General features: G+C 47.2%; 1 protein-coding gene across 3 annotated transcripts in view; it reads left to right on the plus strand.

Annotated features, from left to right (window-relative positions):
- Positions 1 to 25,921, plus strand: part of IKBKB (inhibitor of nuclear factor kappa B kinase subunit beta) — a 60,450-nt gene that overhangs the window by 30,853 nt on the left and 3,676 nt on the right. For 2 of the 3 annotated variants that reach the window (XM_030817191.1, XM_030817190.1), the window contains 15 exons: positions 2,937 to 3,025; positions 4,112 to 4,201; positions 6,669 to 6,793; positions 12,153 to 12,260; positions 14,068 to 14,197; positions 14,567 to 14,761; positions 15,513 to 15,627; positions 16,406 to 16,529; positions 17,125 to 17,276; positions 17,444 to 17,505; positions 18,575 to 18,684; positions 19,745 to 19,794; positions 19,898 to 19,997; positions 20,196 to 20,343; positions 23,829 to 23,956. In XM_030817191.1, the coding sequence (XP_030673051.1) occupies positions 2,937 to 3,025; positions 4,112 to 4,201; positions 6,669 to 6,793; positions 12,153 to 12,260; positions 14,068 to 14,197; positions 14,567 to 14,761; positions 15,513 to 15,627; positions 16,406 to 16,529; positions 17,125 to 17,276; positions 17,444 to 17,505; positions 18,575 to 18,684; positions 19,745 to 19,794; positions 19,898 to 19,997; positions 20,196 to 20,343; positions 23,829 to 23,956 (1,726 nt within the window). Of the gene's footprint in view, positions 1 to 2,936; positions 3,026 to 4,111; positions 4,202 to 6,668; positions 6,794 to 12,152; positions 12,261 to 14,067; positions 14,198 to 14,566; positions 14,762 to 15,512; positions 15,628 to 16,405; positions 16,530 to 17,124; positions 17,277 to 17,443; positions 17,506 to 18,574; positions 18,685 to 19,744; positions 19,795 to 19,897; positions 19,998 to 20,195; positions 20,344 to 23,828; positions 23,957 to 24,537; positions 24,725 to 25,921 lie in introns of all 3 variants that reach the window. The other variant, XR_004031326.1, reaches the window with a different exon arrangement.

Raw genomic sequence — 25,921 nt, forward strand, 5'->3', positions numbered from 1 at the left:
AAGGCTGTGTTAGTGTAGCTATTTTTTATACTTCATTTACTTTATTATGCTTTTTTATTTGCTTTGATTTTTAATAAAAGTAAAACAAAAATAAAAGTGCTGATGAGAAGCATTGGTCTTGAAACATTAACACAATTGAGAACAAGATGAAATAGAATTTTTTAGGCACGTGGAAAGCAGCGGGTCTTTCACCTCATCTGGACATTAATTGGACCTAAGCTAATCTACTCTGTCACTTAGGAAGGAAATAAAAAGTAAGGAACAGTGTGATATGTTGGAACCACATGGTCGAAGGCTGGACTTAAAAGAGCAGATGTAAGGAGAGATCTGGCACCACAGAGAGAGCATCCCTAATCCCAAAGTCCAAAATCTAAAGGGCTGTAAAATCTGAAGGTTTTTGAACACTGACATGATGCCAAAAGTGGAAAATTCCACACGTAAGTACTTAACACAAACTTTGTTCCATGCACAAAATTATTAAAACTATCGTATAAAATTACCATCAGACTATAAAATCATTTATAAAAATTCAGTTGTTTCATATAAGATATATGTGAAACATGAATTTTATGTTTAAGCTTGGGTTCATTAGGAATATGCCAGTATTCCAAAATCCAAAAAAAAAAAAAAAAAAAAAAACCCGAAAAAACTTCTGATCCCAAGCATTTTGGATAAGAGATACTCACCATGTATAGCTTAATGTTCTGAGCTGGAACTCCTTTAATAAGGTGGAAGTCAGTTGTTCAGCTCTCAGTTTGACTCTTAAATATGTTTTCAGCAAATGTTGAGCTTAGAGTCTTTGCAGAGTGTGTTTGCTCACTCAGTTTCTGTGGAAGGCTTTTCTGCTGCCCTGCACAGAGGCCCATCCCCATGACAGCAGACAGGATCGCTGCCTGGGTCTTCCCCTCTCCGGTTTGCTGAGAGAGAGAAAGAGAGAATGAGAGAGAGACAGAAAGAGAGAGAATGAGAATGGTGGTGGCGGCGAAGGCATAGAGAGGGCTCATTGTTAAACCTCTCAATGCTTTTGACTTTTTAAGTTTTAAACAAGAAACAGGTCATACCATTAACTATCCCTCTGAGTCGGAAAAAATAGACCCAAGAGTTGCCTGTTCTAATGTGGCACTACCATAATTTGTTCTAACATTTCCTAATGACTGTCTGTTTGTTTCTAATTATTTCATTCAAGATATGCAGTAAGTATCCTTGGGCTACCAGTGAAGTGAAGCAACTTTTCATGTAATTGTCACCATTTGTATCTGTTCTTCTGTGCGTTCTCACCACTTGACGTTCTTTGCCCATTTTTCTTTTTTTTTTAGATAGAGTCTCACTCTGTCACCCAGGTTGGAGTGCAGTGGCCGTGATTTCTGCTCACTGCAACCTCTGCCTCCTGGGTTCAAGCAATTCTCCTGCCTCAGCCTTCTGAGTAGCTGGGATTACAGGGGCACGCCACCATACTCAGCTAATTTTTTTGTATTTTTAGTAGATACAGGGTCTCACCATGTTGGCCAAGCTGGTCTTGAATTCCTGACCTCAGGTGATTTGCCCGCCTTCGCCTCCCAAAGTGTTGGGATTACAGGTGTGAGCCACCGCCCCCAGCCCCATTTTTCTTCTGAGTTGCTTTCTTATTGATTTGTAAGAGGTTTTTATCTATTAGGTATCTTTACTCTTCAGCGTATGTGTTGTAGATATTGTTTCCCCACCTCTCTTGTCTTTTGGCTTTGTTTATAGTATATTTTGCCATAAACTTTGAAAACCTTTTAATGTTATTTGCACTGTTCTGTTTATACCATATGGCTTTCCTGCATACACTGCTCTTTTTGCTACATGTATCCCATGGTGTTTTAGAGTTTTTGTTGCTAATGTGAATGGGATTTTTTTTCCTTTCCACTGCGACTGGATATAGCTAACATAGAGAAAAGCTATTGACTTGTATATTCTTGTTCGTTTCCAGACAACTGGCCAAATTTTATCCGGTGTTTAGTCTGTTGAGTTCTCTAGGCTACAGTCATAGCATCTCCAAATAAAGATAATTTTATCTCATTTCAGTACTACTTATTTCATTTCCTTCTTTTATAGTGCAGTGAGCTAGGATGTCTGTCAAAGTTATTCACCCTCTCTTGAGGGTAAAATCATGTCCTTCTTGCCATCTGAGCTGCAGGCGGGTCCCTCCTCATGTGACATCATCACGTTGCCTCCTCACAGCAGAAGCTCTTGGTATCAAATGCCTCCATAGCCAGTGTTATGCAGTCTGCTTTCTTCCAACTAGATTCTGAGCTCTTTAAAGTTGGAGATCACGCCCCTTATTTTATGTCCCTCACAGAACCTCCCAGAGAACTGGGCACGTAGTAAGTCTGTGTTGGGCTGTCTGTATTTGTGGGAGGTGTCCCTGTTCTGCTCTTCTGCCTCCCCGCTGCTTCCTGGAAGCCAGTTCTGACCTCTTGGGACTGTCGATCATATGACCATAGGACTCTGTCCCCAAGGGCCCTTCTTCCTTGCCCACCCTATAGAATTTAGATTTTTTGAGCCTCTAGACCAAACTTTATTGGCGTCAGCATCACCTGGAGAGTTTGTTAACACAGATCGTGGGGTCATCTCCAGAGACTTGAATCCAGAGGTCTCAGGTGGGGCCCAAGAATTTCACATTTTGAACAAGCTTGTTTGCTGCTGGTCCGGGTAGTATAGTTTGAGAAGCACTGCTCTAGGCTGCAGTAGGTGACCTCATGGATGCAAGGCAAAGAGTGCTTTGCACAAGTAAGCCAGATTCCTATGGAAGTTTAAGCCTCACGTAACAGGGCCCCTGCCCTCCACCCTGAGGTGTTGCTCTACAAGTCAGAGTATGTTTCAGGGGCACGCAGCATTTATCTTTTGCAGGATAGGAGATTCTGTCACGAAAAGCATTTTTTAGGCTTAAGAAAAACTCACCCCCACTTCCTCAGCCTCTGCGCTTAGATACCTTCATGAAAACAGAATCATCCATCGGGATCTAAAGCCAGAAAACATCGTCCTGCAGCAAGGAGAACAGAGGGTAAGTGACCTCCTGGGACTTGGAAAGCCTCAGGTGGGCGCGCCGGGAAGTGGCCTGGGAGGAAAGGAGCACACTCTGCATATTTGTGTGTATTTGCATTTCCTTGCCTGTGCTTTGATTCTCTGGGAATGCTGTTTGATTTGAAACAAAATTGAGCAAAAAAGTTGTTGCAGATTGAGGCAAGTTTAAATGGATTACATTGTTAGTTGCTCAAGTTGCAGGAATCTGATAAGGAAAATAATGTTTGCCTTCCTACCTCCACCCCTAGCCTCTGGGACTAGCGCTTCTTGGAAATCGACTTTTTGTTTTCCATTTGCTTTAAGAGCCTCGCCTCTTGATGCTAAATGGAAACCAGTGGTCAGTTGGTTGTGGATGTGGCTGGGAAGAGGCACTGGGAGCTGGCCTCTGCTGCCGAGCCTGGTCCAGCCTATAGTTTCCCCAGAGCTCTTTGTGGCCTCCTCAGTGGCCACCAGGCTCAGACGTTGTGTTGACTGCCCCACGAGCTTGACATTGTGGTCTTTACCCACTCTATGTGTTCAGCTGGGGTGGTGAGCACAGGCTCAGCTGAGTGGAATACGGTGACTGAGTTCTTAGATCACCTAATCCCTTCCCATACAGCTGCCCTTAGCACCTAGGCCTGGCCTGTGACTACCACAGGGCTCGCCCTTGTTCCAGTTCACCCTCACTCCTGTCAGTGGTGCTCAGATTTGAGAACTGAGGGTATTTACTGAGAAGAGGCTAGCACCGTCCTTCCTGTTTCAAGTCTGGGTTTAGCCGTCTTGAGGGCTGGTGCCTGTTCTGTTCATTCAGCTTCCCCCTGATGATGCGTGGCAGAGTGTGGGAGGACACGTGCCTAGCATTTTTACAATATGCCTTTTCTTTTGCCCTGAATCTACTGTGTCGAGGGCGTTCTTTTGTGTATCTGGTGGCTCTTAGGAGTTTGGGATCTAATAGTACCTGGGAATTCAGAAATACCTCTGCTCTGGAATTCAGAAATACCTCTGCTCTAACACCAGGCAGTCAGAATCCTTGTAGAAGGATATTGTGTTCTTGTAACCCTCAGATTTCTCCTTCCTTTTGTTTTAGTTAATACACAAAATTATTGACCTAGGATATGCCAAGGAGCTGGATCAGGGCAGTCTTTGCACTTCATTCGTGGGGACCCTGCAGTACCTGGTAAGAAGCGGGCCTTGCCTATTTGCCTGTCGGCTTCTCCCTGCTGCTGCATTTGTGGGGCTCCTGTCCTGCCTTGCTCCCAGCACCTGAGTCCCACCTGCTCTCTGAATGTTTTGGAGATGCATGAAGTCACACCCATAACCTGGTCGAGTCAGCATTTTTTGCCACGAGATGCCCTGTGGAGGGATGTGGTCATCTTCTCTGATGTCTGGAGGGCTCTGCTCATGCGCCTTCCACCATCCCCTAGCCTCTCTGTGCTTCAGTGTCTTCTCTGAAAGGAAACGGTTTTAAACAGATCCATGCTGGTCTCTAGCGGCCCTCCCACCTCAGCCTCCTGAGCAGCTAGGACTACAGGCAGGAGCCACTGAGCCTGGCTGAGGCCACACTTTCCATGAGATATCTCAGGGGCCACTGAGGAGGGGTCAGAGCTCTGAGCTTCCCACTCTTTGTTTAAGCTATTTGGTCTGAATATTAGGTTTCTGTTTGAGTCACTCATTCATTCAAGAATATTGATGGAGTGTAGTCTGTGTCAGGCACTGTTCTCAGGGCTGATGATGCAGTGGGGAAAAAAGACAAGCCCTTTCCTGCCTTCAGAGCTTAAGAGTTTAGCAGGAAAGCAAACATTACTGTGATACTTACACAGATAACTAAGAAATTACAGTTGTGAGTGTTACAAAGCAAGAGTGCAGGGTGTTGCGAGAATATATATTGGGTGGCCTCAGCCTGGTCTGGGACTTGAAGGGTAAGGAGGTGAAAAGGGCTGGAGGTGGGGGACGGCAGGGGGAATTCCGTGCAAAGGGATCACACACAGGAAGACCTGCAGGTGTGGCTGGAATCGAGCACAAAAGGAAAAGAGAGTCTTGAATTGAAGCTGAGAACGAGGTAGGGCACAGATTATGAAGGGCCTTCAGTGCTGGGCTGAAGTTCTAGACTTTATCTTAAAACCTCTGCAGAGATTGATGGGTTTTAAGTGGGAGAAGGTGCAACTCTTTGGAAAGCCCACTCCTGATACTGTGTAGAGAAGGAATCACACTGAACAGGGGTGAATAGTGTGCGAGGTAGGGGCAGTGAAGATGCAGAGGGCAATTAGATTCCAGGAGGGCTTAGCACAGATGCCCAGCAAGACTTGTCATAGGTTGCTTGATGATGGCAGTAGCCACCACAATTGGGATTGACTCAAGGAGTCTACGGCTGTCAGAGTGGGTCTCGCAGAGGGCTGTGATTCAGGCGCCTGTGTCCATATGGTGTGTGATTTGGTAGGTCCTTCTGGAGTCCTCCTCAGCTCAGCGGCAGTCGAGCAAGGGGGACCCCATGCTCTAACCAGGAGCTGAGTCAAGTCATATACTTGCGTGAGCTAAAATGTCTGTCCATAACCAGACGTAGAGGTTGACCTACCCATCCCGGAATGTCTTCTCTTGGTTTGGTCTCCCGGGCCCTTCCTTAAGCACATTTCCAACCAGACCACGGACCACCCTGTCCCTGTGCTTTTGCTTGCCCCAGTCCTTTCTGTCTCCGCCCACCTGCTGAGCCCAGTCTGCACCCCCAGCACCCTGTGCTGCGTCCCCTTCCTCGCTCACCCCAGCTCTCTCTGCCTCAGCAGCAGCCACGCGTCACACTTTCCCTGCCTGTTTCTAAATACCCTGGCCCTTTCTGCAACCACATGGTACCTGGTTCAGGGGTTCAAGCAGCGCTATATGCGTGTATTTGGTGTGGACAGGCTGGCATCATTTTCCTTTAACATTTGTAGCCTCTCTTCCCATTTCTACACAGCGCCCACGACTGCGTCCTGCCTTAAGCTAGTTTTCAATAAGCGCCTGAAATGCTGCAACCCTCTTTTATTTTTCCTTTTTTCTTTCTTTCTTTTTTTAATTTTAGACAGAGTCTCACTCTGTTGCCCAGGCTGGAGTGCAGTGGCACGATCTCGGCTCACTGCAACCTCCACTTCCCAGGTTCAAGCGATTCTTGTGCCTCAGCCTCCTGAGTAGCTGGGACTAAAGGTGCACACCACCATGCCCAGCTAATTTTTGTATTTTTAGTAGAGACGGGGTTTCACCATGTTGGCCAGGCTGGTCTCAAACTCCTGACCTCAAGTAATCCGCCTACCTCGACCTCCCAAAGTGCTGGGATTTACAGGTGTGAGCCACTGTGCCCAGCCTGCAACCCTCATTTTTAAAGGAGAGAAGTTAAAGACTAGCAATGGGTGTGTGATGTACTCTGGCCCTGAATCTTTAGCCCCTCCATCAGTACTTACTGGAGTGAGTGGGGCATAGGAAGGCCTTAGAAATGGTAGCATGATATACCCGCTAAACATGCCTGGGGTGCCCTCCTCGCCCTGCATGCATGTGCCAGTGCCCTCTGGGATGGAGCCAGGAAAGCCTGGGGTGAAAGCAGATGGGCTGGTCGCCCCTTCCTGCCGTGGTGCCCCCAGAGAGGAGCAGCTCAGGTGTGCCCCCTCCTGTTGCTGCAGGCCCCAGAGCTACTGGAGCAGCAGAAGTACACAGTGACCGTCGACTACTGGAGCTTCGGAACCCTGGCCTTTGAGTGCATCACGGGCTTCCGGCCCTTCCTCCCCAACTGGCAGCCCGTGCAGTGGTGAGTGTGCCCGGGGCACATGGATGGAAGAGGGAGCCCGTCTGTTCCTTTCTCTTCGTGTACCCTGTTTCCCTGGTGCCCCATCACCGGGCCTGGGAGATCTGTGTTGTGTCTCTTCCGAGAGGAAGGCCTGTCAGGACCTAGCATGAGTAGGGGAGTGGTCTGTGCTCCAAGGACCTGTTAATAGATAGAGAGTAGCTGTTAAGTCTTCATGTGGATTCTTAGCCTTCACATCCTTAAATACAGTGCTGTGTCAATGTCATCTGCTCTGTGTTCAGAAGTAAGACTATTGTGTGAATATATGCACTTACACTGAGAATGCTGTGTGTTAGTAAACAAATAAAACACGTGTACACATGACAAGTCAGGAGGAAATATGTGAAAATTTGTTGTTGACAAATGTTACTACAACCTGAATATAAATTTTTGTTTTTAAAGCATAAGAATGTGGCCGGGTACAGTGGCTCACGCCTCTAATCCCAGCACTTTGGGAGGCCGAGGCAGGTGGATCACTTGAGGCCAGGAGTTCCAGACCAGCCTGGCCAACATGGCAAAACCCCATCTCTACTAAAAACCCTAGCTGGGTGTGGTGGCAGGCGCCTGTAATCCCAGCTACTCGGAAGGCTGAGGTGGGAGAATTGCTTAAACCCAGGAGGCAGAGATCGCACCACTGCAATCCAGCCTGGGCGACGGAGTGAGACTCTGTCTCAAAACAAAAAAAGATTTAAAAAAAACAGCAACTGAACATAAAGCATAAGAATGTAGCTGAAATTGTGAATCTAATAAATTACACAAAAATTTTTCCAGTAAAAAATTAAAGGATACGATGCAGATTTGTGGAATTACTCTGTATTCTTTAGCTTTTGTTTTACTGATTAAAGAAATAATGCATTGTTCAGGATATGTTTATATAAAAGTTAATTATCACCACCAAAAATGGTATGTGAGGTAATGCATATGGTAATTAGCTCGATGTAGCCATTCCACAATGTGTACATCATGTTGTACAGGATAAATATAGACCATTTTTATTTGTCAGTTTAAAGAACTGGGGGCAGAAAAGAAAAACAAGTTAATTATTACTGAAAGGCATAATTTAAAAATAAATATTCCCCCAAATCAGTTAGATTTCGTTTAGAATTGTTCCTTGAGAGGACACACACTAGTTTAAATGATGTTACTCTGCTCAAAATTTACTTATTTCAAGTTTTAATTTTTTTGGAACCATAATAAGTTCACGTGGCTCAAATTTCCAGAAGAATAAGGGAGTATGCAGTGAAGTCATACCAGCCTCCCAGGCCCTCATTTCCCTCCCCACAGGCACCTGCTGTCTTCCAAGACCGTTTTCATATCTTCTGAGGTGTTCATATCTTCCAGGGGTGTTTGCTACATGTCCCAGTAAATTGGCATATATTTGTTTATTTGTACATTGATGTTTCCCCTCTGAACATGGTAGCGTTATCTGAACATGGTCCTGCACATGCTTTCAAGCTTTTCACACCATGATAATTTCTTTTTGAGCCAATTTATCTGCAACACAAAAAATTATTCTTTTGAACTTAAATAGTACTGCATAGTTTAATTACCCCCTCATTTTTGCCAGATTAACTTTGTTTCATTTTTGTGTTTTGGAAAATATGGAAACAGTAAAAAAGCAGGAATCAACTGTCATCCCATAATTGGAAAACAATCACTATGAACAGTTCTGTGTCTCCAGGCCCTTCAGCGTTATATTTTTGTACTTTTTAAACAAAAATAGGTTACTGTAATCCTCATACAACGTGCCTTTCAAAGTAGATATCGAAAATGCTTTATGTTTTTCCTTATTATTTGTAATGTCTGTTATTTCATTGAATGGCTGTGCTGTGGTTCATTGAACTTATCCCCCGTGGTTGGAAGCACGTTGATAATTTTTACTTCTTAAAATAACACCAAGAATAACATCCTTGTAGGGAAATTCTTGCACACAGTTGTTTCCCTAGGATAATACCTAGAAAGGGAAATAACAGATTAAAGAGTTTGCACGTTGTAAAGGTTTTTGATGCATGTTAGTTAGCAAACTGCTCACCAGGAAGGTCATATAAATACACGTCTCCACCTGGAGTGTGGACACTGCCCCTTTCACCACATCCTTGCCAACACTGGCTATTGTCACCTTCTGGAAGTAATGAAAACAAAACATGAATGTTTTCAGAGGACAAGTGTCTACATCATGAGAATATTTATTTATAAGAATAAAGTGGGCCAGGCATGGTGGCTCACGCCTGTAATCCCAGCAGTTTGGGAGGCCAAGGCAGGAGGATCATTTGAGGTCAAGTTTGAGACCAGCCTGGCCAACATCATGAAACCCCATCTCTACTAAAAATACAAAAATTAGCTGGGCGTGGTGGCACATCCCTGTTATCCCAGCTACTTGGGAGGCTGAAACAGGAGAATCGCTGGAACCCGGGAGGCAGAGGTTGTGGTGAGCCAAGAATGCGCTGCTGCACTTCAGTCTGGGCAACAGAGCAAGACTCCGTCTTACCAAAAAAAAGAAAAGAAAAAAAGAATAAAGTGTATCCTTTGAAATAAATTCCAGAAAAGTGGTCTTAGGTGATGGCAGTCTGTTCAATTCCACGTTTACCTCCCAGCAAGGGAGGTCTCTGCCCTGAGTTTGGAGAAATGGCAAAGTATGCCCCACTATGGTGACTTATTTTAAAACAGGCATTGCTCCTTTAGCTACATAGATTCTGGAATATTGAGGCATTTGTTCATTAATTTATAGTCACACTTTATAGTGTATGCATTATAAAAATAGCTTTAAATTGCATGTACATCTATAGTGTTTTGTTTTTGTTTTTGTTTTTTTGAGACAGAGTCTCGCTCTTTTGCCCAGGCTGGATTGTAGTGGCGCAGTCTCAGCTCACTGCACATCTATAGTGGTTTTTTGTTTTGTTTTGTTTTGAGATGGAGTTTTGCCCTGTCACCTAGGCTGGAGTCCAATGGCGCGATCGCGGCTCACTGCAAGCTCCGCCTCCCGGGTTCACGCCATTCTCCTCCCTCAGCCTCCCGAGTAGCTGGGACTACAGGCGCCTGCCACCATGCCCGGCTAATTTTTTGTATTTTTAGTAGAGACGGGGTTTCCCGTGTTAGCCAGGATGGTCTCGATCTCCTGACCTCGTGAACCGCCCGCCTCGGCCTCCCAAAGTGCTGGGATTACAGGCATGGGCCACCACGCCCAGGTATAGTGGTCTTAACTAAAGGAATTATTGCATTTCTTCAGGTCACTTGTTGAGCATTTCTCTTATTTATGACAAGATGAGTTAAAGTCCATTAGAACTAGAAGAACAGGTGCTTTTTGAAAATACATTCCTAATGGCCCGGCGTCCTCGTAGGAAATCTGTTGTCTGCAGAGCCATCTTCCTAGAGCTTCCCTCATCAGTGCTGGAGGGCCAGGTGGCCAGTTTCAAGTAGATTTCTCTGAAACCCAATAAGGAGCTGTTCTGTGGACTAATCTAGTTTTTAATGCTTTGGGCAACTTTTAAAAAATTTCACTATCTTATCTCAGATGGCAGGTAAATAGTAATTTCCAGACAAATGCAATTTGGGCTTTACAATTCTATTATAAACCACTTCGAAATATATTTTAGGACAAGCCCACGCAATAAGCATCTTATTTTGGGTCCTTTTCTAATTTGCCATCAACAGCCTAAGTTTTCTAGCAGAGGCTTATTCCACACTTACATAATTAGAAAGTCTTGGAGCCCCCGACTTACAGCTGTCAGAGTTTCAGCCCAAGCTATAAAGCACCAGCCTCTGCTATGCACCAGCTCTTCTAGCTTTCCAGTGTGCTCCCGATAGGCCGGTTCACCGCTTGCCAATGAGAATTGTTTGGAGCAAAGCATTTTTTATTTGAATTTCCCAGACGTTTTGAGGAAAAACTGCAGTTGGACATTCAGACAGAATAGAAAGAGCACCAGACATTGGGTTTGAGCCCCTGATTCTGCTACTCTGTTGTGTGACCTTGGACAAATCATTTGATCATCATTTCCTTTAGTCGAAATTGGGGGACTAAAAGTAATGTCTGCCACATGGGCCTGTCATGGCAATAAGTGAATAAATGATCTGTGTCAGAGTACTTGGTTATCTATGAAGTATTATTCAAATTTACTCTTCTTATTACCAAGATTTGAAGCCAGTTGCATGTAGATTATTTTTACTGGCCGGGCACTGTGGCTTACCCCTATAGTCCTAGCACTCTGGGAGGCCAAAGTGGGTGGATTACCTGAGTCCAGGAGTTTCAGACTAGCCTAGGCAACATGGTGAAACCCTGTCTCTACAAAAAATACAAAAATTTGCTGGGTGTGGTGGCACACACCAGTAGTCCCAGCTACTCAGGAGGCTGAGGAGGGAGGATTGCTTGAGCCTACAAGGTCGAGGCTGCAGTAAGCTGTGATTGTGCCACCGCATTCCAGCCTGGGTGACAGAAAAAAAAAATTATTTTTACCTTCAGATACTACTTCGATACCCCAAGAAGTTCCCCAAGTTGGGAAATGTGTAAGTTCATTTATCCTTAGAAACAGTATTTAGCTGTGTGCATTTAGAGGGAAGTATCTATGTGTGTGCGTAGGTTTTGCATATTTTATGTAAATGTCTTATACATGCTGTAATCTAGGTTTGGAAGTCCTAGTTTTAACCTCTGTCAAAACACAAGAGTGTGTAATAGATGAAATAGAAGGTAGAGCAAGTGAGAAGGAAAAGCCAAGGATGAGATAAGGAGGCAGTGGTACTGTCTACAGAACTCTGGGCATAAGATGGTCAGTGACTCTGCTAAAGGGTGCTCTTCAAAAACTCATTCAGGCAGTCCTGACCAGTCTTAAACTCTCAAAGAATCCCCCTGACTCGATGTGAATGAACTGACTGCTATTCCAAAAGATTGGGGCTCTAAGTCTCCTATATAGCTGTAAATTTATATTACAAATGTAAAATGGCTCTTGAGTGCTAGGTGTCGTAGGGATATGTATGACTGTATATTTCATTGACATCCCAGTCAACAATTGACTGCCTAGATGACAGTGGTCTCATGAGATTATAATACTGTATTTTTACTGTACCTTTTCTGGGTTTAGATATGTTTAGATACACCAATACTTACCATTGTGTTACCCTGGCCTACAGTATTCAGTACCGGAGCATGCTGTACAGGTTTGTAGCCTAGAAGCAATAGGGTGTACTATACAGCCTAGGTCTGTAGCAGGCTAAACCATCTAGGTTTGTGTTACATTCACACAAGGACTAAAATCACCTAATGACGAGTTTCTTAGAACGTGTCCCTGTCGTAGCAACGTGTGACTGCACCTAACAAGATTCATATTTGCAGGCATTCGAAAGTGCGGCAGAAGAGTGAGGTGGACATTGTTGTTAGCGAAGACTTGAATGGAACAGTGAAGTTTTCAAGCTCTTTACCCTACCCCAATAATCTTAACAGGTAAGGCACAGCGGCATTACACAAATACATATTTTTCTTCCTTTTTTTAGAAATACAAGTCTTGGCTGGGTGCGGTGGCTCACACCTGTAATCCTAACGCTTTGGGAGGCCGAGGCGGGTGGATCACCTGAGGTCAGGAGTTCAAGACCAGCCTGGCCAACATGGTGAAACCCCGTCTCTACTGAAAATGCAAAAATTAGCCAGGAGTGGTGGCACGTGCCTATAATCCCAGCTACTCAGGAGGCTGAGGCAGGAGAATCGCTTGAACCCGGGAGGCAAAGCTTGCAGTGAGCTGAGATTGCACCACTGCACTCCAGCCTGGGCAACAGAGTGAGACTCCATCTCAAAAAAAAAAAAAAAAAAAAAAAGAAAGAAATTCAAGTCTGAAGTGACATCTGATAACTTTTAAACAGGCTATCAGGATATCGTCCTGTGACTAAGAAATTGACATAGTCCTTCTTAATCTTAAATCTGGAATGGGTTCCCCTCCCTTATCTCCCTAGAAATCATCTCTTTTCTAAGTTCACATAACAATTTATCTGTACCTCTTATTACCCTTAATAACCTCTACCTTGTATCACATTCGATTTTGCATAGGGTTTATCTCTGATTCAACAGCAAGTCCTTTTAAGGGTAGGGAATTATACCTTATTTCTCTTTCCACCCCTCATGTGGCCCAATTCTGTGTCATAGTCAACAAATAAATCTTTGTCATTTGAATGGCATACTAGTTCAGTCTCAGAGCCAGAATCTAAGCAATTAATAATATTGTGTAATTGTACAGAATTGGGTAATGGTGCGAAAGAAAGCTACGAGGCAGTCACACATAATTGAGTGACGTGGATAATGATTACCATATTTAGAGGGTGGAAGAGATGATTGGATGGACTAGTGCTATATGGAATGACGTGGGATAAGCTAGAACTTTTTGGAAGGGTCTAGACAGATGTGCAGGACATGGACAGATGAAGAGAAAGGGGGAAGGAAATTCTAAGGAGAAAGATTGAGGTGAGCAAGGCACATTTGGGAGGTGGTGAGTAGCTGTGTTGGCCTCAGGGAAGGGTTTGAGTGCTCACAGGAGGCAGGCTTTGCATGCTCACAGGAGGCAGGCTTTGCAGGGCCAGGGGAAGGAGTTGGAGTTTGTCATGTGAACCACTATATCTGGCAGCATGGGATCTAGATTCTGTAGGGGTCACCTGAGCTAGGATGTGCCTATAAAATGTATTTTAAAAACCTCATGGGTTACTCTTTCTTTCTTTTTTTTTTTTTTTTTTTTAAGACAGGGTCTCCCACTGTCACCCAGGCTAGGGTGCAGTGTGGCACAGTCTTGGCTCACTGCAATCTCTGCCTCCCAGGTTCAAGCGATTCTCCTGCCTCAGCCTCCCGAGTAGCTGGGATTACAGGTGTGCACCACCACGCTTGGCTAATTTTTGTATTTTTAGTAGAGACGGGGTTTCACCGTGTTGGCCAGGCTAGTCTCAAACTCCTGACCTCAAGTGATCCACCCGCTTTGGCCTCCCAAAGTGCTGGGATTACAGGCATGAGCCACTGTGCCTGGCTCTCATGGGTCATTCTTATGCAGCCATTTGGAGGTCAGGAATCTCTGATTTGGGGGTATTTTAGAATTCAGGAGAGAGGTGTGAACACCTGAATAATTGATTGGAAATGTTTATACCATTACTGATAAACCCATTTTCATTTTCAATCACTGTCTGTTGGCTGCCATCTGTGTGTATACTGGGAGACGCACACTGTAGCCCAACATTGGCTGGAAGTGTCTCCTCACACACTCTGCTCCTCTCCACAGCGTCCTGGCTGAGCGACTGGAGAAGTGGCTGCAACTGATGTTGATGTGGCACCCCCGACAGAGGGGCACGGATCCCACGTATGGGCCCAACGGCTGCTTCAAGGCCCTGGATGACATCTTAAACTTAAAGGTGAGTGTGGAGCCAAGTTAGCCCTGAGGCAAAAGCTGGGGTCCCCAGTGGAACATGCAGTTCTTAGGACAGAGCAGGGGATGGGGCCAGCTGACCTAGTGAGGAAATTTAGGCTCCTGCATCAGTCTTTCTGCATAAGTAAAGAAAGGACAGTTGTGCTAATTGACATTGGCTATGAGGTCATAGCCACAGACGGGATTATGAAAGATGAAAATATGCGAACATGGCACATGACCTCCCTCCCTCAAGCTAGGCCCTTGCTTTGTGTGGTTGGGAAATGTTGGGAGTAGCAGAGAGAGGACCTAGGCAAATAGATGGGCATCTCCTTGAAGAAATCGGTTTTCCAATAACATCCGGGTTGTGTTGCAGCTGGTTCATATCTTGAACATGGTCACGGGCACCATCCACACCTACCCTGTGACAGAGGATGAGAGTCTGCAGAGCTTGAAGGCCAGAATCCAGCAGGACACGGGCATCCCAGAGGAGGACCAGGAGCTGCTGCAGGAAGCGGGCCTGGCGTTGATCCCCGATAAGCCTGCCACTCAGTGTATTTCAGACGGCAAGGTGAGCCCTGGCTTCGTACACACCACCCTGTTTCCCTTGGCTGTGCCTCTTGGGAAACTCAACACACCTTCCGATTTCAATTCTGCTTTGTCATGTAGTCTGTTAATCACACAGTGCGGATACCTGGCTGTTTTTTAAGTTGGAGTATGGTGTTCTCTGTGTGGCCTGATAGGAAACACAAATCTCCTTGCTGGACTTGTTACTTCCAGACCCTCCAAGACCATTCTCTTGCCTTCATTGCAAAAAATGATGCTGTAACACTCGAATCTCTCAAGTTGCCTGCGTGGCCCTCTTCCAAGTGTACTAAAAAAAAAAAAAAAGGATGCTGCACTGTCTTGAGTCAACTGAAACTATTTATGATGGCCTCTGTGTACAGAACTGGGTTAGGCACCTGTGTTAACTATAGCTGTATAAGACATGACCTCTGCTCAAAAAGACCTTCTCAGCTGACTTTTGGAGATAAAGTTACCATATGAGAAATAATCATTGCATAGGGAAGTATATAATGAATTTCTGAACTTCACAGGGAAGACAGAGTAAAATAGAATGTAATACGTTTGTAAATGAAGAGTGTGTTCAGACAGTAAGTGTGGCTGGAAACATTAAGAAACACTTCATGGATGCTTCCTACTTGCTGGCTGAAGATGATGCTCTTGCTGAACAGTGGGGAAAGCTGTGGAACCTCTTCATTATTAGTTAGAAAAGAGAGGATTGGATCCACAAGATTCATTTTGTTCTTGTCCCTTTGCAGTTAAATGAGGGCCGCACATTGGACATGGATCTTGTTTTTCTCTTTGACAACAGTAAAATCACCTATGAGACTCAGATCTCCCCACGGCCCCAACCTGAAAGTGTCAGCTGTATCCGTAAGAATTTGTTTTGTTTTGTTTTTCTAAATAATCAGTTACAATATGTGGGACAAGGCAGGGAAGGGAGACAGGACTAAGGAAGGGAGAGCCACATGAAGGAAATTAGTATCGCCAGTCCTCCGGGCAGCCTTCCTTAGGACATGCAAGGAGTAGCCAGGCAAGAGACAGTACAGGAAACCATTAGTTAATTTCAACCTCCTAGGCCAGGCGTGGTGGCTCACGCCTGTAATCTCAGCACTTTGGGAGGCTGAGGCAGGAGGATCGCTTGAGCCCAAGAGTTCAAGACCAGCCTGGGTAATATAGTAAGATCTCAAGTCTACAAAAAATTTAGAAATTAGCCAGATGTGGTGGTGCATGCCTGTAGTCCAGCTATTCAGGAGGCTGAGGCAGAAGGATCACTTGAGCCTGAGAGTTCAAGGCTGCAGTGAGTCACGATCACCCCCACTGCATGCCAGCCTGGGTGACAAGAGTGAGACCTTGTCTCTAAAAAAAAAAAAAAAATTCTATTGAAAATATAAGGCCCTATATACATATGTGTCCAAATGGTTCATAAAGTGTTTCTTCAAATCAACAGCTACTTATTGACCACTGGTACATGCTGTTGGCACAAATGCATGTATGTGACAGTAACCAGGCATAACACCCTCCAAAGTTACGTGATCCTATAGTAGGTACAAAACGTGAAAGTGCCAGCAGTGTCGTAGGCAGGATGTGGTTAATTGTAGGGGAGTTCTTGTGGTTATTCTTTGACAATTGCTTGTGTCTCTGTCTCCAGTTCAAGAGCCCAAGAGGAATCTCGCCTTCTTCCAGCTGAGGAAGGTGTGGGGCCAGGTCTGGCATAGCATCCAGACCCTGAAGGAGGATTGCAACCGGCTGCAGCAGGGACAGCGAGCCGCCATGTAGCGTGCCAGGCTTTTTTTTTAAATTAATTTATTTAAAATTGCTTGGTGGCTTTGGCCACAGGGAGGTGGCTGAGGCAGGGACCCAGAAGCAACTGTTATGAGCAACAAAAGGGAGACACTGGTTTGGATGGACGGGAAGTGGTTGGGTGGGCTGGACTGACGGAGGCCCCTTTAGACCTGGCGAGGTGAGTGGGGTTGGCACAGGGTGAGGAGTGTGGAACTGAAGCTGGGCTGGCCAAGCTGTGGCTGGATTGGGAACCCAGAGGAGCTCACTACCATGTGGATTAGCAAAACTCCCCTGACCGTGCTGCTGGGGACTTATGGACTCTTTCCGCAGTGTGACTCGTTTGCCAACATTATTGGCCTTTTGTGTCTTCCTTTGCCTGATGCCAAGTTTGGTGCAGAACCTCAGGCATTGCTGAGGGCTAGGAAATTGTCCTTGGGTTGTAAGTGGCTGCTATAATAATAGTGATGATGATAATAATTATAGCAGGGACCTCCCTTGACATTTGAGGGGGTTTTGTTATTGTACAGGAAATGGAATTTGGATCCCAGAGATGCCCCAAGACTCTGTTCCTTGTGGTCCCTGCAGGATGAATCTCCTCCGAAACAACAGCTGCCTCTCCAAGATGAAGAATTCCATGGCTTCCATGTCTCAGCAGCTCAAGGCCAAGTTGGATTTCTTCAAAACCAGCATCCAGATTGACCTGGAGAAGTACAGCGAGCAAACCGAGTTTGGGATCAGTGAGTGTGCACTTTGCAATGAGTTTAAAGACACCATTTTTTTTTTTTTCTTTTTCTCTTTCTAAGGTTTCTTTTGTCCTGTTATAATTGAGTTGCTTATTTCTGTTTCAGTTTTGTGGTGTTTTTATTTTGTTTTGTTTTGTTTTTCCTTCTCAATTTTTTTTCAGCATCAGATAAACTGCTGCTGGCCTGGAGGGAAATGGAGCAGGCTGTGGAGCTCTGTGGGCGGGTAGGAGACTCATTTTGGGTTTCTGAACTTACCGAGGGGGTGAGGTTTTGTGCTCCCACTTTTCACTTTCTCATCAAACACTGGGTCGATCTCTGTCAAAAATCAGGTGTTCCTCACTGGACCAGCTGGAAAGAGGCCAAGAGAGTAGCCAGTAAAGGGAGCCCCTCTGTGGCCAGATGCAAGAGCTGCATGAATGGACAGAGATGGTCCAGGTTTAAATAAGAAGCAAGGGTTAGGTTCCCTTGGGGAAAAGCCGAGACCATTTCCTGTTAGGAAGGGCATTGGATGGATGATCAACACTCCTTCTTGTCGAAGGTTTTTGACTAATTTTGTTGGGACACTAAATCCATAGGAAATAAAAGGTCTAGGCAGAAAGTCTCAGGGCAGCGTGAATCAGATGTCACCAAAAAATGTTAATTATGAAGGCAAAGGAAATACGTGTGACTTAATGAACCTCACACAAACTGAAGGTTGAAGTCAGGCTCTGGGGCTTTTTCCTGGGCTTATCCTCTGTTTTCCCCTGTGCACTTGAGCAAGGATCTTCACCTGTGTCTTAGTATCAATTTTTATAAATCAGTACTGATGAGGTGCATGTGTGTTTAATGGTGAATATTAACCATAGAAGGGGTGAGTGCCCCTCCCCATCTTGGGACTCATAATCTATGAAATAAAACAGTCTGGGCCTCCCTGCCCAGGTAGCATCAGGATAGGCAGATGAAGAGAAGAGAAAGTAATGTGTCTTGGGCATCTTCCATATGCCAGGCACCATGCCAGAGGCTTTAAGTACTTCATCTTACTTGACTCCTCAGATGGCCCTGTTAGAAGCCCATTTTATGCAAAAGGAAACTAGCTGGGGGTAAGTAACTTGCCAAGGGGTCACACAGCTAGAAAGTAGTGGACCCTAGATGCAAGCGCAGCCATTCAGACCCCACAGTCCACATTCCTTTGAGCCAGTCCATTGAGGGTCCTCAGGGAATGTGGAGGGTCCCCTGGTCTTGCTCCCCCGCAGATCTTGCATCTCAGCATGCTCCTACCACATCAGTTGACATTAGCACAGCTTTTCCATTAGGAGAACGAAGTGAAACTCCTGGTAGAACGGATGATGGCTCTGCAGACCGACATCGTGGACTTACAGAGGAGCCCCATGGGCCGGAAGCAGGGGGGAACGCTGGACGACCTGTGAGTACTGGCTGGGGGGCCCCTCTGTGCCCAGCACACACAGACACCCCTGGAGCTTTGGTGTGTGTATCAAGGGTACCCTCAGTGGCTGTGCGGGACCATTCTGTAGAGCATGCTTCCCTATGGGGTCACCTCCAGCAAATCGTCACTGAGCCTCAGTTTCCAAATCTGTTCAGTGGCAAGAAAAACAGTCTTACCTCACGAAGTTGTAAGGATGAATTCAGATAACGCATTTGAGACGTAGGCCATAATCTGTAAAGGCTGTAAAATGCAAGCAGCCTCTACCCCTGTATCAGACTCCCCTGATTTGTCCCACCCACACTGACCCAGGCATAGCTCAGAGCAGAAAGTAAGAAAGAGAAGGAAGAACCTGACAAGGCTTAGGAGTTTGGACCTGGAAACGGTTCATTTGAGTCTTTGTCAGGTATTTGGCGTTGGCTCCAGGAGGGGAGGAGGGGTCTAGGCAGATCAGTCCTACCTGAAGGAGATCACATGTGCTCCTGGCGTGCAGATGGAGGGAACCAGGCAGGCCGGGTCAGCCTCTCGAAGGCTGTGTCACCATGAGCTCAGCAGTGTTCCCTGATTCTCTCACTAGGATTCTTAGGACAGGAGCTCCGAATGTCAGAACTTTGATTCTGTATTTTCTCTAAGTAACTGTTTATTCTCCTCTAGTTCTTTTATTTGTATTTGTATTTTTTTTTAAGAGACAGGGTCTTGCCCTGTTGTCCAGGCTGGAGTGCAGTGGCACAATCATAGCTCACTGCAGCCTTGACCTCCCGGGCTCATGCAGTCCTCCCACCTCAGCCTCCCAAGTAACTGGGACTACAGGCGCATGCCACCATGCTCAGCTAATTAAAAAAAAAAAATGTTTTTGGCCGGGCACAGTGGCTCACACCTGTAATCCCAGCACTTTGGGAGACCAAGGCAAGAAGATTGCTTGTGAGCCCAGAAGTTCGAGACCAGCCTGGGCAACATGGTGAAACTCTATCTCTACCAAAAAAATATAAAAATTAGCCATATTTGACCTCAAGTCTAGACAGAACTTCTTTGTATATTTTAGAGAGGAGCAAGCAAGGGAGCTGTACAGGAGACTAAGGGAAAAACCTCGAGGTAAGTGGGGTTCTGTGTTTACCTTGGGCTTCTCCTTATTTATGGGGCATCACTACTCTCTGCTGGCTTCCTTGAGGAACTATGCTACCCTCCCTCTCTCCAGACCAGCGAACTGAGGGTGACAGTCAGGAAATGGTACGGCTGCTGCTTCAGGCAATTCAGAGCTTCGAGAAGAAAGTGCGAGTGATCTATACGCAGCTCAGGTATGAGCCCCGACCTTCCTGTTCTGGAGGAAGGACTAGGAGATGCAGGCTGGGTATGAGGTCACCTTCCTCCCTCCTCTCTGATTCGCTGGACCTCATGAAGAGACTTTCTGCAGCTGCTGACTGGATGCACAGCTGCCACAGGTTCTGCTTTCTCCAGCCCAAATGCCATTAGTTTGTCATGTTTATTCTTTGCAGTAAAACTGTGGTTTGCAAGCAGAAGGCACTAGAACTGTTGCCCAAGGTGGAAGAGGTGGTGAGCTTAATGAATGAGGATGAGAAGACTGTTGTCCGGCTGCAGGAGAAGCGGCAGAAGGAGCTCTGGAATCTCCTGAAGATTGCTTGTGTGAGTGAGTGCTGTGGTCGTGGGCCCTTGGCCCACCAGCCTCCTGTGCCTTTCCGCCTCTGTGCACCGCCGCCATCCCACACGGGACACCACAGAGCCACCAGCAGCCCACTCGACTGCTGCTCGGGCTTCACATCACTGTTCTTTGACTTGGTGTAAGCAGGGAGGTCAGAGGAAGGGCCTATGCTAATCGTTTTCATTCATCTGTGTATTACTTTCGTGTGGCTATGTAAAGATTAGCACAAACTGAGGGGCTAAAACAACAGAAATTTGGGCTAGGCACAGTGACTCATGCCTGTAACACCAGCAATTTGGGGAGGCTGAGGTGGGAGGATTGCTTGAGCCCAGGAGTTCAAGGCTGCAGTCAGCTGTCATCATGCCACTGCACTCCAACCTGGGCAACAGAGCTGTCTCTATTAAAAACAAAAGCAAATGTGTTATCTGAGCTCTAGAGCCCAGAAATTGAAAGTCCCATGTCAGCAGGGTTGAGCTCCCTCTGAAGGCTCTTGGGGAGGGACTGTCCTTGCTTCTTCCAGCTCCCAGTGGCTCCAGGCATTCTTTGGTGTGTGACTCCAGTCTCTGTCTCTGTCTTCATGGGACCCCTGTGTCCCTTATCTGGGTGACTCTTACAAGAACACTTGTCATTGGATTTGGGTCCCACCCAAATAGTCCAGGATGATGTCATCTCAGGATCTCTAAAGACACTTTCTCCAAGTACAGCCACACTCACAGGCTCCAGGAGTTGGGATGTGGGCATATCCTTCTTAGGGCCACCAATTCAGCCCACCATCATGCATGGCAGTGCAACTTGGTTGGCCATCGTCTGCGTATGCACTGCCCTCAGTGCAGTAAGCCATGCTTTCTGTGCACACCATCTTAACGTAGCTGTGAGTCCATGGGATGCCACACGGTGGGCAAATGGGAAACAAAACAGCCAAGAACTGAGACGGACAGGCCTGGCCGTGTCGTGGGAGCCAGAGCTGTTGGGACTGCAAGCCCCATTGTGAAAGGCTGCAGAGAAGGTGACATGGATGAAAGAGTGATTTAGGCGTCAGTTGCCCTTAAGAGCAAAGGGAAGGAGAGAGGGAGATGGTTGCTCATGGTGGAAGCAGGAGATAGTGCACTAGGAGATTCTCATTGTCAAAGGCAGAGGGGACAATCCACACACAGTGCAGAGAACAGAGGGGCTGGAGTCGCGTGCCAGAGCACTGGGCATGCCTTGGGAGTGTGATTGACACATCCTCCTGTGAGAAGAGAGGAAAGGGAGAAAACAGGATGACAAGGTAGAGAGGATCTGAAGAGGAGAGGGAGGTGCAGGTATGCGCAGGTGATAGCCTGATGTGCCATGTACATCCATTAAGCATTTATTGAATGCTAACTATATGCCCAGCAAGACACATAGGTGAGAAGGCATGGCACCTGTTCCCAGGAGGGCCTGATCCTTCGAGGGGCACAGACAGAGGCATGAGTGAGAGCCATTCAGGGCAGGAAGGGCTAGGAAGCAGCTCCAGGAGGCATGAGCTGCAGTTTCCGTGCACAGGGGGAGCTCCAGCTTGTCTTAGAGGAGAGGGAGCAACAAGAAGGTTCACAAGGAGCTGTTCCAGCTGAAGAGTGAGGATGTTCCAGGACAGAGACGTTGCTTTATCAAAGGCAGAGAGCCTGGGGAGTCAGTGTGTTCTGAGTGGGGACAGGCTGGTGTGTGTGGAGAAGGCCACAATGGAGGATGAAGCTGCTGAGGTAGGCAAAGGTGAGCTTACGCGGGCCACGCTTCTTTTTTTTTTCAAGACAAAGTCTCGCTCTGTCCCTTAGGCTGAAGTGCAGCTGCGCAATCTCAGTTCACTGCAACCTCCACCTCCCGGGTTCAAGTGATTCTCCTGCCTCAGCCTCCTGAGTAGCTGGGACTATAGGCTCATGCCACCACACCCGGCTAATTTTTGTATTTTTCTTGGAGATGGGGTTTCACCATGTTGGCCAGGCTGGTCTCGAACTGGCCTCAAGAGATCCACCCGCCTTGGCCTCCCAAAGTGCTGGGATTACAGGCGTGAGCCACCACGCCTGGCCCATGTCCATTTTCAAAGCACACAGGACACACGACAGTATCTGTCGTTTCCCTTGATATTAAAGGAACTTTAGGGATATGATCACATCTGGGATTTGGGGAAGTCCCTCTCCAGGCAGCTGGAGGATCTGAGTCCCTGGCCAACCTCAGCACTGAGAAGGGCCGCTTAGCGGGGCTGGAGTTGAGCTGCCACTGTGCAGCACAGAACAGGGTGGGGCAGGAGCTGGGGCAGGGCCTGGCTGGGAGGGGGGCAGGGCCTGGCTGGGAGGGAGCCAGGCAGTGCAGGAGCCATCCCCTGCCACACTTTCGGTCCAGGGCAGAAGCACAGGAGGCCAATGCTGGGCCTCTCCCCAGGCATGGTCAGCAGAGAAGGTGCAGCAGGAGGACCAAGAATGGGAGGCTTGGGTGCTTGCATGGCTCCTTGACGTGTGGGCCTTGAGGTTTAGCTGGAGGGGAGGATGTGGAGCCAGGAGGGTTCCACGGCCTGAGGGACACGTGAGGGGATGAAGGACTGCAGGCCCCCGTGAGTGCCAGGAGCGGGGGCTGGGGGGCTACATGGGTAGGTTGGGGACCATGCAGGGCAGAGATCAGCGGAGGGGTAACCTGAAGATTGGCCGGTGGTCATGGGCTGTGAGCTGAGGAGGCTCAGGTAGCTGGAACGGGAGCCCCTGCTTGACCCTTCGAGCTGGGAGGGGCAGTGGCTGCAGCCCCTTGGGAGTCAGGGCGTCCTGGTTTCTTCTCAGCCGGGTCATAGAGGAATCAAGCCACAGGAATTCCCATAGCCTTTGTGTGTGTGTCTGTCTTCTACCTGGAAAAGAGTAAAAATACTTTTCCTGTTCTTTTCTTGTAAAAGTTCATTAAGGGGCCGGATGCAGTGGATTATGAATCCCAGAACTTTGGGAGGCTGAGGCAGATCACCTGAGGTCAGGAGTTCGAGACCAGCCTGGCCAATATGGTGAAACATCATCTCTACTAAAAATACAAAAATTAGCTGGGTGTAGTGGCACACACCTGTAATTCCAGCTACTTGGGAAGCTGAGGCAGGAGAATCGCCTAAACCCCAGAGGTGGGGGTTGCAGTGAGCCAAGATCGCGCCCACTCCAGCCTGGGTGACAGAGCAAGACTCTCAATCACTGTCAATCAGTCAGTAAAGCTGATGAAAATAAAAAAGCCTGCAAATTAATGTAGGCACCCAGGTCTCCTTAAATTTAGAATCCTGTCCTCAAAAGTCCCCCTGTTAATACAGAAACACTTTTGAAGCCAGATGTGAAGCACCAGCTGACCCGCAGTTAGGGGTGCCGACTGGCAGGCTGTAGGGTTAGCTCTGGCCTCTGGCAGCCAGTTGTCTCCTGAGAAAATACTGTGGTGTGAATGCAAAATGTGATTTATCACTTGGCTCCTAATTTCTTTTGATTTTGTGCCCTAGAGCAAGGTCCGTGGTCCTGTCAGTGGAAGCCCCGATAGCATGAACGCCTCTCGACTTAGCCAGCCTGGGCAGCTGATGTCTCAGCCCTCCACGGCCTCCAACAGCTTACCCGAGCCAGCCAAGAAGAGGTAGGTCGTCCTTAGCAGTGCCAAGTGTGACCGTCAACGGCACGTCAGGAGATTGGGGATGGAGGCGTTTGTCACTGGTAAATGTCTGTCCGATGATATCACCACCTCTGTGTATGTTTGTTGTATCTGCTAGGTCCTGTGGGGACAAAAGTGATACATGTTTGGCTCTCATAGTCCCTTGAAACTTACTAACTAGTTTCTTTGTCCAAGGCTTGGATGACTAACTGCTTAATGAGAACATTGGAAATGCTGGTCAGGCACATGCTGTTACCCTTTATCCATATGGAAGCCACATTCCCTTCAGGGAGGCCCACTTCATCTCCCCTGAGCCATCTGCCCCCACTCACCCTACCAGTACCTTGAGTTACTGAGTCACCACCTTCCTCCCGGTGCCACTGACCTTCCCATTCTTCCCGTCCTCTCCCTCCTCTTGCCTGAACCATGGCGGCAGAGGTGGGGGCAGGGCTTTCTGCCTCCTGCCTCTGCTGCCAGGCCCTGTGTGGTTGAATTAATCTTCACGAAATACCACTCTAAGATGTTCCTTAGTCAGTCATGAATAACAGCTTCTCCCTCCGTTATAGATGCTCAGGTCTGAGCTTTCGTCAAGTCTCATCTGGGCCAGCAGTGCAGCATCAAATTCTCGGGTCCTGCTGGAGACCTCACTTGGGAGCTCAGGGTTGGGGCCCAGCAGTCTGTGTCTAGCAGCCCTCCGCCCGTTCTCCAGCATACTGCAGGCCACTTCTGCTCCCATGCTCATCTCTTCCTGTGGTTTGTTTTGTTTGACACCTTCTGTATGCAGGGCTCTATGGGTTCCTGCAGGCTAATCTCTAGGCATGGGAAATACCGATGATTGCCTGGGGCAGGGGAGGAGGGTGGGAGCGACTGATAATGCAAGGTTTCTTCTGAGGATGATGAAAACATTCTGAAACTAGATATGGTGATGGTTGCACAGCTCTGTAAATACACGAAAACCCTTGAATTGTACACTTTAAATGGGTGAGCTTTATGGTATGTAAATTATATCTCAATACAGTCTGCTTTGAAGAATCTTGTTCTTGTCCTTGGGAGTTTGTAGCCTCTTTTGGTATTTATGTGACCTGGGATACTTAATTTTCTCTTGGCCATATGGCAGACACTTGTAATCCTAGCACTTTGGGAGGCCAAGGCAGGAGGTTCGCAGGAGTTCGAGGCAAGCCTGGGCAACATAGTGAGACTGTCTCTCTCTCTCTCTCTCTCTCTTTTTTTTTTTTTTTTTTTTGAGACGGAGTCTTGCTCTGTTGCCCAGGCTGGAGTGCAGTGGCACGATCTTGGCTTACTGCAACCTCCGCCTCCCAGGTTCAAGTGATTCTCCTGCCTCAGCCTCCCGAGTAGCTGGGACTACAGGCTCCCGCCACCACACCCAGCTAATTTTTTGTAGTTTTAGTAGAGACGGGGTTTCACGTGTTAGCCAGGATGGTCTCAATCTCCTGACCTCGTGATCCACCTGCCTCAGCCTCCCAAAGTGCTGGGATTACAGGCGTGAGCCACTGCGCCCAGCCTTTTTTTTTTCTTTTTGAGACAGAGTTTTGCTCGTTGCCTAGGCTGGAGTGCTATGGCGCGATCTCAGCTCACCTCAAACTCAGCCTCCCGGGTTCAAGCGATTCTCCTGCCTCAGCCTCCCGAGTAGCTGGGATTACAGGCATGAGCCACCAGGCCTGGCTAATTTTGTATTTTTATTAGAGACAGGGTTTCTCCAGCCTGTTGGTCAGGCTGATCTCGAACTCCCGACCTCGGGTGATCCGCCCGCCTCGGTCTCCCAAAGTGCTGGGATTACAGATGTGAGCCACCACACCCGGCCCTTTTTTGTTGTTGTTAAATAAAAATTATTTCCCCAACCCCTCATGAGCTCCTGGAGTATAGTAGCTAGACCGGGAGCCTGTTCCATTCCCTTCTGGGTTAGGCACTGAGACTTTAGCCTAGCTAGAG

Source organism: Nomascus leucogenys, chromosome 8, assembly GCF_006542625.1.
Source record: "Nomascus leucogenys isolate Asia chromosome 8, Asia_NLE_v1, whole genome shotgun sequence".
Classification (NCBI taxonomy): Eukaryota; Metazoa; Chordata; class Mammalia; order Primates; family Hylobatidae; genus Nomascus; species Nomascus leucogenys.